The sequence below is a fragment of the Vulpes lagopus genome, chromosome 3 (assembly GCF_018345385.1).
Source record: "Vulpes lagopus strain Blue_001 chromosome 3, ASM1834538v1, whole genome shotgun sequence".
NCBI lineage: Eukaryota > Metazoa > Chordata > Mammalia > Carnivora > Canidae > Vulpes > Vulpes lagopus.
Window position 1 is genome coordinate 131,991,034 of NC_054826.1, and position 13,631 is coordinate 132,004,664.

A 13,631-nucleotide genomic window follows, 5' to 3' on the forward strand; every position below is an offset into this window, starting at 1 on the left:
CTTAGTATCATTAAGCTTCACGCCCCCCCCCAATCTTCCCCTTTTAACTAAAAAACAAAAAAACCCTAAAAGCTATATTACCTTTACTACTCTCAGAAACAAACTTCCTATTCATTCCCTACTGTTCATCTAATCATAGCTTTAAAAAAAAAAGTAAACAGTACAAAAGCCCTAGGGCAGTTTAGTGCTTTTGAAATTGCATTCAAGTTTTAGAGTACTTTTTATTTTTCTAGACATGATTTGTAGCTTTCATTAGATTCCTAAAAAGGAGCCTGTAACTCAAAGGTTAAGCAGCACTAAACCTCAACTGATTATAAATTGGGCATTAAAACGAAACTTTTATATTAAAATTTCAAGATTAATAATAAACTAGCCCATGTATAGTATTTAATTGCAAATGGAACATTAGAAAACAGATGAAAGATATTAGTACACAAAAAGGTGAAGTCATTTCAGTAAGCCGAGAACACACCGAAAGAGGCTATTTATAACGTTCTGTCAAAAGCTTTTCAAGTTTGCTCATGTTGTAAGAAATAATTCTGAGGTCTTTTGCAGCCACTTGTTTTCCTGGTCTTTCAGGAAGCTGCTCTTCAAATTAAACCATGCATATGTATTTGGCAACAATTAGTATTATTAACATATTCTACTTATCAAAATGTTCAAGGGTAAACTTAAACATTAAAAACCAGAGGAAATCAAATACAGTTTATAATATTTTCATCTCTATCTGAAATTCTTTCCACATTTTACGTAAAATACACTGTGAAATGAACATTTCAGGTGGAACTATATTTAGGAATAGCACCATAATTCAGGTAGGCTAAAAATATTTAAGATTAATCTTTCGTTACTTTAAAATGCTTTTCTAATTTGTCAATTTACTTGATGCTCAATTTAAAAGGCAAGATGACTGAATCTTCTACTTATTAAAAAAAAAAGCGTAGCATTTTTTCAGTGAGGAATTCCTTCATTTAATGAGATTTTTCTGGAGTTAGGTAGGTACAAATGTTAAGCCCCCATATGAAGGACTCTTCCAAATGTACTTGTTTGCCCCATGTAACACTTTGCAAGGTGGTTTCCAAGTGCCCATAGAGTTGGCCAATATAAAGTGAGATCAGACATGTTAAGATAGATGGTCTACATACACTGTCTGGAACACTCCCTTTTAGTCTTGCTGTTGACTGAACAAATCACCTCGGACCTCAATTTCTTGTTCTAAAAAAACTGGAGGAGTGGTCTTATATAAAAGTCACCTCAGGTCCAAATTTTAAATGATTCTAGTATGTAATCCAAGTGCAAAGTATCTCATTAAGCACCTTTGATGTGAAAATTAAGTAATCACCCAATTGAAAAGAACCTAGTGACACACAGAATACCCACTGACAAAAGGAATTGCTGATATTAAGAACTCTAGTAAATATTATTGACTATCACATATCCAATTCAATTCTAGTCTACCCATTTAAAATTCACTGGTCATCTGGGCACTGAGATATCCAACCCTCTACACAAAGTGTGACTCTAACACTGTATAAATTTCCACAATAAAAATATTTAAAATGTTGACAAAGGGGAGGGGGGGGAAGCCAACACCCAGAATAAAGGATTTAATCCAGTATTTATTCCACACTCATGATCGTTCTCTGTAATCAGAATACAAGTCATAAGAACAATCTTTCAAATAATCTGCTGATAATCTTAAATAATGCAGCATAGCATTACTTTTAATATCTCTGTCCTAGATTAAGTTTAAAAACTCAAAACAGCAATCTTCATTATCAATAAAAAAAGTTTTGAATTTTAAAAAAAGGAGACTATTACCAAGCTGTTTCATAATTTAAGTTTTTTCCATTTATAAAAATCCTTTGGAAGCTTGAGGCTTGAATCTATTTCTCTACTCATCTGCCCCACCCTCTCCCAATTTCACGTTAGTATAGGGTTGCTGCAAGAATGCTAGGCTTTAGACATTAATTTTTTCCTTTAATATAGTACTTTAAAATCTGAGAAATTTGAGAAAAAAAGATTACATGACATGTATTTTTTCAAATAAAAAAGGAAAACTAAGTGAATATATTTTAGGCATAGTAAGTGTCCCTTTGAGGTAGAATGCTAAAAGGACTTTTGATCAAATCACAGCCTAAATGAAACTTCTGCCTCAGAAACTACCTTGTCATGAATCTAAAAGTTAACTGTGGAGAATATTAAGTGTAACATATTAAACAAGAGCCTTCCAAGAGAATATACAGTGGACAATGTTAATCCTACAACTGCTGCCCTCGTGTACACTGAAAGCACACAATTCTCCCAGAATAGACATCCAAGATCCATTCTCAAAGTCTTTAGCATTCTATTATGAAAAGCACAGCCATGCTAACTTCAGTACACAAACCATAATCCCACACCTACAAAACAAAAATAGAATTAGCGGCAGTTTATTGCCTTATACAAATTTAACCAACATGGCAACCATGCCAAAGGAATTAAAACATTTTCAGGACATATGTACAGACTGTACATCTCAAAAACAATTAAACAATAAAAATGCAAGAACAATCTGTGCATCATGTATCAAACTCAACAATTGGGTGAAAACATCAATGCAATAAATGGGATTACAAAGGCACTTCCCTACACAAAAGAGGAAATGAAAATGCAGCCTACAGGGAGCTTGAAGAGTGCTTAACTACGGCACAATCTCAACTTGGGAGGAAGAAAAAGAAAGCAGATTTAATCAAACATTTATAGGATTCAATGTGATCCACTTTTACAAAAAAAAAAAACTTCACACAGTCTCATCTTTGTTTTTATGTTGCCTTTCTTGGCTCTCTGGTTCTATACTTTGGCTCCTTCGACGATCGTGTTTGTCAGACTGGTCCTTACTATCACTGTGATCTCGTTTGTGGGAACGTTCTTTGCTTCTGCTACGCTTTCTAGATTTTTCTTTGCTGGGGCTATGCTCCCGTTTTCTTGATTTTTCAACACTGTCAGTTCTTCCTTGACTGCCACTTCTACTTCGTTTATTTGATTTTTCTTTACTTTCATTTTTATGTTTACTTGATTTCTCTTTGCTCCTGCTTCTGCTTCGTTTCCCCGCATTTCTACTTCTACTCCTACTTCTGTGTTTCCTTTCTCTGCTTCTACTCCTACTGTGTTTTTTCTCCTTCTTGGAATCTTTTTTGTCATCTCTATGCCGCCTATCATCTTTATCTTCTTTGTGTTTCTTCTCTTCTACCTCACCCCTACTTCTCCGTTCCTTGGACCGTTCTCTTGATCGCTCTCGCTCCTTTTCTCGGTCATTACCTCTTTCCTTATCATAGTCACGATCTCGTCTTCTACCTCTCTCATTTTCTTTTTCTCTTTCCCGATCCCTGTCTCTTCGGTCCCCTTTCCTATCCCTACTTCGACTACGACTTCTATGCCTTTCCCTACTCCTGCTACTCCGCCTGCGTTCCAACCCCCGATCAATACTTCGGGATCTTCGCCTTTCTTTCTCCCTTTCTTTGGCTTCACGCTCTAGTCGCTGGCGTTCTTTCTCTCTTTCTAATTCTCGATCAAAACTAGAAGACCCATGGCCCTCCCGATGATGGCTTCTACTTCTTGATCTTCTTGGGGACCTCCGTGGACTCAGTGATCTCCTCGGAGACCTAATATTTAATAAAGGAAGGAAAAAGAAAATTTCAACAAATAAAACATATCCTAAAAATTTAACTTTTGAGAGTGTTATTTAGGCCCCCAACTTACATAGACAGGTTAGGAACGATTAAAGGCCCCAAAAGGCAGAAAATGACCTTTCAGGGTTAAAAGCGACAAACTCATAAAATGAACAGCATACAGAGAATTTTCTAAGAATTTGCCGCTGATCTCCAAGGACCTTTTATAAAGCCTATCTTTCAAGTAATTCCAAGAGGTACGTTACCTGGAACGCCTGCGTTCAACATGTCTGTCTATTTCCTCAGGACCTTCCTTCCCATCCTTCTTGATTTTTCTGGGGCGGGTTTTAATCTGTTGATCAATATTCTTCTGAACTGGAACTGGAATTCTTGGAAACAGGGTAGAAAACCACTCCAATTTTGTGAGAAAAGACCGCAGCATTTCTCCAATGGTCATTACACAGCCTCCACCAGCCTTCACATCTAGGTCCTACAAAAACACAAAAGATACCCTAGCCGTCAAAAAAATAGTAATTTCAATATATATGTGAATACTATAAAAATATTACCATCTTTGGAATCTCAAATACAAAAAAATTCTAACGAAAATTTTAATTTGTGTACCCTACTAATCTGGTAATGAATGATACAGAGAAATACTTGGGCTTAAGTGTGTGCATGCAGGTGCGAACAAATCCTGCAGCCTTGTGGGCATAAAGAGCATTGATCTCACTCAGTTAACAGGAACATGAAACAGCCCCTTACATTACTAAACTCTGTGGAACATAAACTTAAATTAACATTCCACATACCTACTAAGTATGTATTTCTTTCTGTGGACACATTTGCACACATTCCTAGCACTGTAGCCTAACTGCATATGAACTACTTCAGACAATCCTCTCTAAAGATTATCTTTTAACAGCTCTAATATAAAATGAAGCCCTCATAAAACTGGAAGCAATAGCAAACCAACTGCCATGAAGCAGTGAGGTTTCTAATTTAGAGTTATGTAGAAAATAAATAAATGAACAAATAATTGGAAACGCATAATCCATGATGACCATTGTCTCTGAAAAGGGTCATTACCGCATGAAGGCCTTCTTGCTATGCCCTCTCACAGCTCAGGACATGTTAGTCAGCTATTGTCAGTCCCAAACCTATAGTGCAAGCACACAAGGAAAGTGAGATTTGTTATCTAAACAGGAAAACAAGAGCTAAAGGTAAAACTGCTTGCACTCACACACATTTAAGTGTTCAGATATACAGTATTTCCAAATATAATCGCTGCAGATATCTAAGGAAGAAAACAATAAGTTAGCTTAAATAGAGATCCTAAGGTTTGTAAATACAATAAAAAACAGATTAAATAGAAGCATTCAGAAACAAACCTAATACAATACCAATTACGAAGAGGGACATGCTTTTTAAATATAGAAGGGAGAAGTGTTTTGGCCTGAAAAATCTCATCTAAAAAGAAAAACTACTTTAAAGATTGTGATTTATCACCTAATACATTTTTTGCTTCTTCGGGAAAATGAGTAATTCAGTAAATATCCCCTGCCAAAAAAAAAAAAAGCAGACTAAAATTCTCCATGTCTACAAGAGTTTTAGATGTGCACATAATAATATAAAAACACACTAGGAAGACCTATTAGAACTATCCTTTAATTCAACAAATTCTTTGGACAAATGTTTTAAATAGTACTATTGAAGCATGGGACTCAAAGTTTACGCTATGAACCTTAAAATACAAAGTGGTGGGGGGCATATGTATGGATAATACAGGTATGTATTAAGTACCTTTTTGAGATCTTGGACATCACTGTGTAAGCATATTAATACATAACTGCGATTTAAATATGACACAGCAATGTTTCCAAAAGTAACTTTTGTCTCCTAAACATATGTAACAAGCTCAACCTTATTAAAGCTCAGCAGCAAACTATATTTATAATTAAAAAACAAAAAGGGGCACCTGGCTGGCTCAGTCTTAGAGCATCTGACTGTTGATCTCCTGGTCCTGAGTTCAAACCCCACACTGGGTGTAGAGCTTACTTTAAAAAAAACAAATCAATTAAAAAAGCAAGAACTAAAGTACTAATTTTAAGGTTTTCTTCTGGCTTAAAAATATGTACAGTACATTATGAGTCAGAAAGCTAGAATTGAAATACTTTGATCATTTTGGATATATCATCTAAACTCTCACCCTATTGAAATCCCACCCAGCTCTTCAATTCTGCACTTCTACGCAAGTGGGAGTATTAAGATACATGGAAGAAGTTAAGAGTGTAGAGAGCTGAAAAGTTCCAAAAGAATAAAGCACTATAATTAGTATTGTATGGGCATGTCTTAACACCTCAATCCTGAGAATGGCCCACTTAAAAAAATCACTATCAACTGTACAAGTCAAGATCAATGCAATACACAAAATGTAATCAGGAAGAAAAAATTTAATAGCTACCAAAACCATTTAAACAATTAAGAAATAAGAAAATTTAAAAAACTTAATCTATAATATATAAAATCCACTATGTCTTAGTAAAAGGACAGCAATTCCAAAAGAGTGAAGTAAACCTAACTACAGGAGATTGTGAAAAACATTAAGCCTCCAATAAAAGATACTAAAAACATGAGAGTAATGAGAAGAAAACTAATTATTACCCTTGTTGACATACCTCTTCATCATCAAGGAAGGATTCAAACCAGTCCCATAAATCTGTAGGGGGCTGTGTGTACCTAGAATTACAAAAGATTGATTAGGTTTATATGAATTAAAATGATATACTTAATAGAAATGTAGATAAATGCATGCTTACCTTATATACATAAATCCAAGGGCTCTAATATATGGAGAGTCTGTGTGCGTTATGAGACCCATCACTTGCTTACGAGTTAGCTTCAGAGTAAATAATTTGTATAATAGGCAGAAAGCTGTAGAAACAATTCCTCCTGTTCCAACACCTCGAACCTTTAAGGGAAAGTTAAAAAAAAAAGGTAGTAAAATAACAGATATTTAACACCAATTGATTAATTCCATTAGGTAGTAATAACAAGATATGATCAAAAACTAAGATTAGAGCATTATTAAACAGCATGTTTTAACCCCATTCACGAGCCACCTGGATTTAGATAAAAGCAAAACTTCTAAGCTTTGCCAACTGTCATTTGAGTAACTGTCACTTTTAGTTTCCTAAATATAAACTTAGTTATCAGACACAGAAAAACTGAAAAATGCACGTACTTCTACTTACCCCTCCGCACATCCCCGTTTGGCCTGCTGTTTTCCTGCTTCCTTTCTCCCACGGCTCAACATGCGTGACCTGAAATAGAAAAGAGGAACACAACAAACATTCATACTTCGAATTTTTTTAAAGCTATGATTAAAGTAAACCCAAGTCCATAATAGAGCAGATTCTTCCAAAAGTTTGGAAGCTGGGCGTATTGACATTATATATTTTGCTTACATACATTATATAAACCATCTTTGAAAAACTGCTTAGTTTTTTTAAAAGCACCAATAAAACTGCCAGAGTTTGGCAAAAACCTCAACAGTTTCATGAGCAGAAATTCCATTAAAACAGCTCTGTAGAGAGCTGATTCTTGTTGAGCCAAGAGATTTCTAGGAATCTCATATAATTGTAAAAAACGTGATAATATATTAAAATTTTATATCTTACTATGAGTTGTTTAAAAAAAATAAAGATTCTCATTTTAAAATGGATTTAAGTCTTCAACTTGAAGCATCAATGAAGTTTTAGTAATTTCAAAAAAATGCTCTTAATTTTATGATTTAAAATTCTACATCAAATAAAGAAAAATGACTTAAGTATGTTAGACAGCAACAAGTTACTTCTAATGCAAAATTACGAAACTGTACATTTTTTTTTACCATGAATAGGCATTATGTTCGTTCCTGATTAAAGATGAAATTACAAGGGCCACACCTACAAAGATCATTCTTGTTGGTTTATTTTCAGCCTAATTATGTAAACCAATTCAGTTTTTCCCCAGAATATAAACTGTTAAAAACTGAGTGTGACTAGTCATTATATTAAGTATAACTGATACAGTATCTTTGTTGAATACCCTATAAAAACCACATACTTTACCTACAAATAGCAAAGAAAGAATATTAATTTGGTAACATAGAACTCAAGGTCTTTTAGAAAGATCTGTTTTTTTCTTAATTTAAAACAAAATCAAAGTAAAATCCTGTTCTTTCACTACGCATTCCTAAAAGTGTAGCTTCCCCCACCCATGGTTACATTTTTATAGCCTTTTTCAGTGGCTTCAGACAGAAAAGCATGCATTTGAATGTAAGCATTACACTGTTAGGCTCAGCACTGCTTTAAGGTTTCATTTCCTTCCCCCAGTTTGCTATGAAAGATGTTTCAATTCCTTAAAGGCCAGCCAAAGGGGGGATGCAACACAAAACTGACTTAAAATTAGAAGCCTACATATTTCAATGATTATTTAATCTGGACATCCTGATAACAAAGCCTCCATCTTTAATTTTTTAACTATATTTAAATAATTTCTAGTACAATCTTAAATGGTTTCAAAACACAGTATTTGAAATTTGAAAACAAGCTTTTCCTCTATCACATTAACATCTGCCTGTGTTACTAAACAGAACCTGCTACAAAAAGAGCAGGAACCCAATTTTCCATATTTTTTTTAAGTTTACTACACAAAACTAAGAATATCCACCATACTGTATTCATGCTGAAAAAGGTCTTACCTTTTAAAAGCTAATAAAGCTAGTTCAAAGTACTACAATTACTTACAATATACTCTTATAAAAGGATAACAAAATTTCAGTGTAGTTTACATACCCAAAGTTGAACTGTACTCTCAAAGTATCATTTTCTATCAAAAACTAGTATCTCAAAAAAAAAAAAAAATCCTTTAATACCCTAATCGCTTAAAGAGGTGGGGTGGGGGGAGGATTGTGGACAAAATATAACCTAAAAGCAAATAAAGAGAATTTCCTTCTGCTAACACTTCTACAGGTATGTTCAGATCACAGAAAATACTTTGTGGTCTGTCAAATGTTCCAAGAATTAAATACTCAAAATGGATGATGTTTTGTTACATGTTCTAGCTAAAATATTTAAAGATCATTAAGACTATTAACATTCCTTAAAATATGAATTAACCTTACGAGGCCTGGAAGATATTTTTAAAACTACATAATTTGCAGGGAAGTGGAGAAAACCTATCTAGTTGGTGAAGAAAAGCCCAAAACCAATGGCCAAAAAGTACCTAATTAGCCGTTCATTTAACCAGGGAAATGCATTTATGGCGATTGAGCATGATTAATAGTGCATACCTCTACCTGCGACCCTGGGCTGCTCCGAGCCTCGCTGCAAGACTGAGTCAATCCTGCTAACGAAACAAGAACTGAGACAAGAGTGCAGTGAGGAGGCGCCAGGTGAGCTCCCCAGCACAGCCAAGCCAGCACCGACCCTGCCGCAGAAGCCCAGGGCCCAGATAATTCTAAACAAGCCCAATGCACAAGTAACTGAGACCACTTACTCCTGACTTCCTGCTGGGAAATTTTCCAGGCCTTCTGTACACCTCCTGCCCTGGCACCTCTCCACCCTCAACCCTCCCACCCCCACCCGACACTCGCACTGACCACTTCCCTGTCTGGATCGGATAAAGAATACCAACAACACGAGGCCAACATCGAAGTCAATACACGCCCTGGCCCGGGGTGAGCGGGAGAAGCACCAACAAGTTGGCGCTGAGTAGATCCACATCAAAAGGAATAATTTTAAAGCTGTGAACTGGAGAGGATTCAGTCACCCTCTTCTCCCCTCCCCCACCCCTCCCGCCCAACTCCCCCCAGGGGTGGGCAGGAGGTTGGGGGAGGAGAGACTTCAAGGGTGGCGGGCTCTCCCAGCCCTAAAAATCTGAAAAAGAAATGAGAGGGCGGGCGGCCCGTCTGACCCCTCCCTGGCCGACTATGGAGCACCGCTCCCCCACCCAACCCCCCGAGCCTACCGACGCTCAGACCTCAAGGGCCGCCTCCGCCCGGCTCCTCCACACCCCTCCACGGAACTGACCCGCCCGCCCCGGCCCCCCAGGCCTAGACGCTTCGTACCTTAAAGTAGATCTCGTCCACCACCTCGTGGTAGGTCTTGAGCTCGTAGAGCTGCACTTTGAAGTAAGGCGACGACAGGATATTGGTCAAGATCATGGGGTTGAGGTTCATCGTCTTCTCGTTGCCCCACAGCGGCAGCACATTCCCCTGCTTGCCCGAGACCGCCGGCTTGGTGGCGCCGCCGCCGCCGCCGCACTGCTGCTGCTGCTGGGCCGCGGCCGCCGCCGCCTGGTGCTGCGGCTGCGAGTTGCCTGTCAGCGCGGGGCTGTTGTTAGCCATGTTGCGGCGGAAGGAAGGAGGGAGGGAGGAGGGAGGGGGAGGGGGCCAAGCTCGATCTCGCTCTTCGGGACAACGGTCCGGGACCCTACTCCATGGAACGCCGTCAGGAGAGGGGGCCGCCTCGCTGTCCCCCAGCTGGGTGAGGGAGGGCAACGGGGACGCCGACAGAAGGACCCTGAGCCGAACGCAGACGCCGAAGCGCGGGCCGCAAGAACTCCCGGCAGAAGGCGAGCCGGCGGCCACGGAGCGCGATCTCTTCCGCCAACTGCCCCTGGGAACAAGATGGCGGGCCCGGCGGATGTGACGCCGCCCGCCCCAGAGTTCCAAGCGGACCGGCAGCCAATCAGGGACGCCCGGTTGGGCGGGGCCTTCCTCTTCCTGGTTCCGCGCGTTCCGTGCGCGCCGCGGTCCCTGCGGGGTCTCCCGCGCGCGGCTCCTGGGAGGGTTTCCCTGGGAGCTCGGGCGCCCACCTCGTGTGTCTTAGTGTCTGGATTAGGGGCCCGCCTCCTCCTCTCGAAAGCCGGGCAGGAAGCGAGCCGCAGGGATAGATGCTCGCGAATGCGTGACTCGACGCCTACGGAGCGCTCCAGGCTCTCGAGTTACCGATTCTGGATTCCCTGAAAGGGAGGGTGACCCGGACTTCGTGCCGCCGTGTGGTTCCGACGCAGTGGTTACAGCCTTCTGTCCGCCGGCGGCACTGACATTTGTTTGCGTCCTCAGATTTATTCGGTTGTAAGATTGGGAAACCCTGGGCAGCCCGGGCGGCCCAGCGGCTTAGCGCCGCCTTCGGCCCGGGGCGTGACCCTGGGGACCGGGGATCGAGGCCCGCGTCGGGCTCCTGCGTGGAGCCTGCTGCTCCCTCTGCCTGTGTCTCTGCCTCTGTCTCTGTGTGTGTCCATCATGGGTAAATAAAATCTTAAAAAAAAAAAAAAAAAGATTGGGAAGCCTCGTGCAACTGCCGTGTGGAGCGTCGCGGGCTCGTGGGGGCGTGGGCTAGGGCTGTCTGTCCTCGCCGCTCGTCCCTGCTCGAGTCCGTCGGCTCTGCGGCCCGTTCTGGGCGCGGGGAGGAGAGGCGGGTGGGAGGACGCGTAGCTCTTGTCGCTCAAAAGCTGTTGTTAACCCAGAGGAGATTCTTGATTTGAGGGAGCTAGGAGAGCCTGCCGAGAGCCCTGGAGTTTCTACAGAGGCTGTCACTGGGCAGTTTCAGCCTGGGGGTTTGTAGAAGCAGGAGGGCCAGACTCGTCCTTGGACAGGACGGGAGCCGCCGATGGAGTAATGGCTGGGGGAGGCCACGATGAAACAAGGAATGCGCTGGCGTTTAAATCCCAGGACTCCGCGATTACACCTGTGACCCCCAAATAATATTCTCTGGCTCCAATCATGCTTCAGAGCATTGCCAGATTCTTCATCCCAAACGTGTAACACCCCTACTCGAGATCTCAGTGACATCCTCATTGCCATTGCTAAGACCCAGTGACCATTTCCACTCTTCATCCTATATGATTCCTGTGACCTCCCCCCCTTTTTAAAATTTAAGTCTTGGGATCCCTGGGTGGCGCAGCGGTTTGGCGCCTGCCTTTGGCCCAGGGCGCGATCCTGGAGACCCGGGATCGAATCCCACGTCAGGCTCCCGGTTCATGGAGCCTGCTTCTCCCTCTGCCTGTGTCTCTGCCTCTCTCTCTCTCTCTCTCTCTGTGACTATCATAAATAAATAAATAAATAAATAAAATTTAAAAAAAAAAAATAAAATAAAATTTAAGTCTTATTTATCTCCACTAGCATCGTGAGTCTCAAGCTCACCACCCAAGATCCAGTCACACGCTCTTCGGCTGAAGCCACCCAGGTGCCCCTGTGGCACTTTTTTATCATTTATTCTTTCCTAGACACTGGGTTGAAAGTTGGAAACTGGAGGCCCTTACTTTTCAGTGCCTCATATACAGAGGAGAGGAAAATCCATACCTGCAGGAGGGAGAAAACAGAGAAGTAGGAGGTAAACGGGGATAACCTGGTATGACAATGCAAGGAAAGGTAAATGATAAATAAATGGTTGGAGGGACACCTGGGTGGTTCAGTCAGTTAAGGTTAAGCATCTTGCCTGCGACTCAGATTATGATCTCAGGGTCCTGGGATTGATCCCCAAGTCAGACTTCCTGCTGAAAAGAGAACTTCTCCCTCTCCCGCTGCCCCCCACTTGTGCTCATGCTAATAATAACATAAAATCTTTTTAAAAAATAATAAATAGGGACACCTGGGTGACTCAGTGGTTGAGCGGCTGCCTTTGGCTCAGGTGGTGATTCCAGGGTCCCAGCATTGAGTCCCACATCAGACTCCCCTCATGGAGCCTGCTTCTCCCTCTGTCTGTGTCTCTGCCTCTCTCTCTCTCTGTCTCTCTCATGAATAAGTAAATAAAATCTTAAAAATAAAGAACTGAAGCTTTGAGAGAAGTGGTTTTCACATCCTAGTAGATCTTGTTTTTCTATACTTAGTTTATATCACTGTACTTACCAAGGAAAATTGATGATCACAACATCTAATGAATTACTAAGTTGAAAATACAATGAAAAAGAATGTTGAACCGAGTTTTTCCTTTACTTAAGTGTATTACTTAGTGCACACCCATTGTCTTAGTCCATTTATGCTGTTACAACAAACAGGGTAATTTATAAATACCAGTAATTAACTTCTCAGTTATTTTTTAAAGATTTTATTTATTTATTTATTCCTAAGATACACAGAGACATAGGCAGAGGGAGAAGCAGGCTCCCTCCCAGGACCCTGATATGGGAGTCTATCCCAGAACCCCCAGGATCAGGTGCCCTGAGCCAAAGGCAGATGCTCAACCAATGAGCCACCCAGGCGTCCCTCTCACAGTTCTGAATGCTAAGGAGTCCAACCAAGATCAAGGGACATGCTCTTCCCTGGGTCAGAGTTGACACCTAGCTGTGCTCACATGGCTGAAGATGGGGAACCTCCTAGGATCTCTTTCATAAGAAAACTGATCCCATGTATGAGGGCTCCACCCTCATGATTTAAACACCTCCCAAAGCCTTCACCTCCTAATACAGCCACTTTGGAGACTTAGAATTTCAGGGCAGCCCGGGTGGCTAGGGGTGGTTTAGTGCTGCCTTTGGCCCAGGTGGTGATCCTGGAGACCTGGGATGGAGTCCCACGTTGGGCTCCCTGCATGGAGTCCGCTTCTCCCTCTGCCTGTGTCTCTGTCTCTCTCTCTGTGTCTCTCATAAATAAATAAAATCTTTTAAAAAAAATTTCAACGTATGCATTTTGCAGGGATACATTCAGACCACAGCACTCATCAACCACAATCAAGATAACCTTCCACCGCCTCCAAAAGTTATCTTGTGCCCTCTTGGAATCAGTGTCTCCTTCAACTCCATCCCCAGGGAGCCATTTTCTGTCAGTTTGCATTTTCTGGAATTTTAAATAAATGGAATTATACACTTCGTTCTTTTTTGCCTGGCTTCTTTAGGTCAGCACAAGCCTGAGATTTATACTTGTTGCTTGTATCAACAGGTTATAAGATTATATATTATTATTGAATAGTATTCAATTGTAGGATTTCCTACAGTTTG

The 13,631-nt window shown here is 41.0% G+C and overlaps 1 protein-coding gene across 2 annotated transcripts; it reads right to left on the reverse strand.

Annotated features, from left to right (window-relative positions):
• Nucleotides 1-1,601: 1,601 nt before the first annotated feature.
• On the reverse strand, nucleotides 1,602-10,317 carry PRPF38B (pre-mRNA processing factor 38B). 2 transcript variants are annotated; one of them, XM_041749543.1, is made up of 7 exons: nucleotides 9,295-9,623; nucleotides 8,986-9,038; nucleotides 6,905-6,973; nucleotides 6,470-6,621; nucleotides 6,329-6,389; nucleotides 3,917-4,140; nucleotides 1,602-3,644 (listed from the first exon to the last, which is right to left on the reverse strand). In XM_041749543.1, exons 1-7 carry the CDS (start codon nucleotides 9,416-9,418, stop codon nucleotides 2,783-2,785), a joined length of 1,545 nt encoding a protein of 514 aa, XP_041605477.1. In that variant the 5' UTR covers nucleotides 9,419-9,623; the 3' UTR covers nucleotides 1,602-2,782. The 2 variants fall into 2 exon arrangements, with proteins under 2 accessions (XP_041605477.1, XP_041605476.1); XM_041749542.1 differs by lacking the exons at nucleotides 8,986-9,038; nucleotides 9,295-9,623 and adding an exon at nucleotides 9,763-10,317.
• Between the last annotated feature and the right edge of the window lie 3,314 nt (nucleotides 10,318-13,631).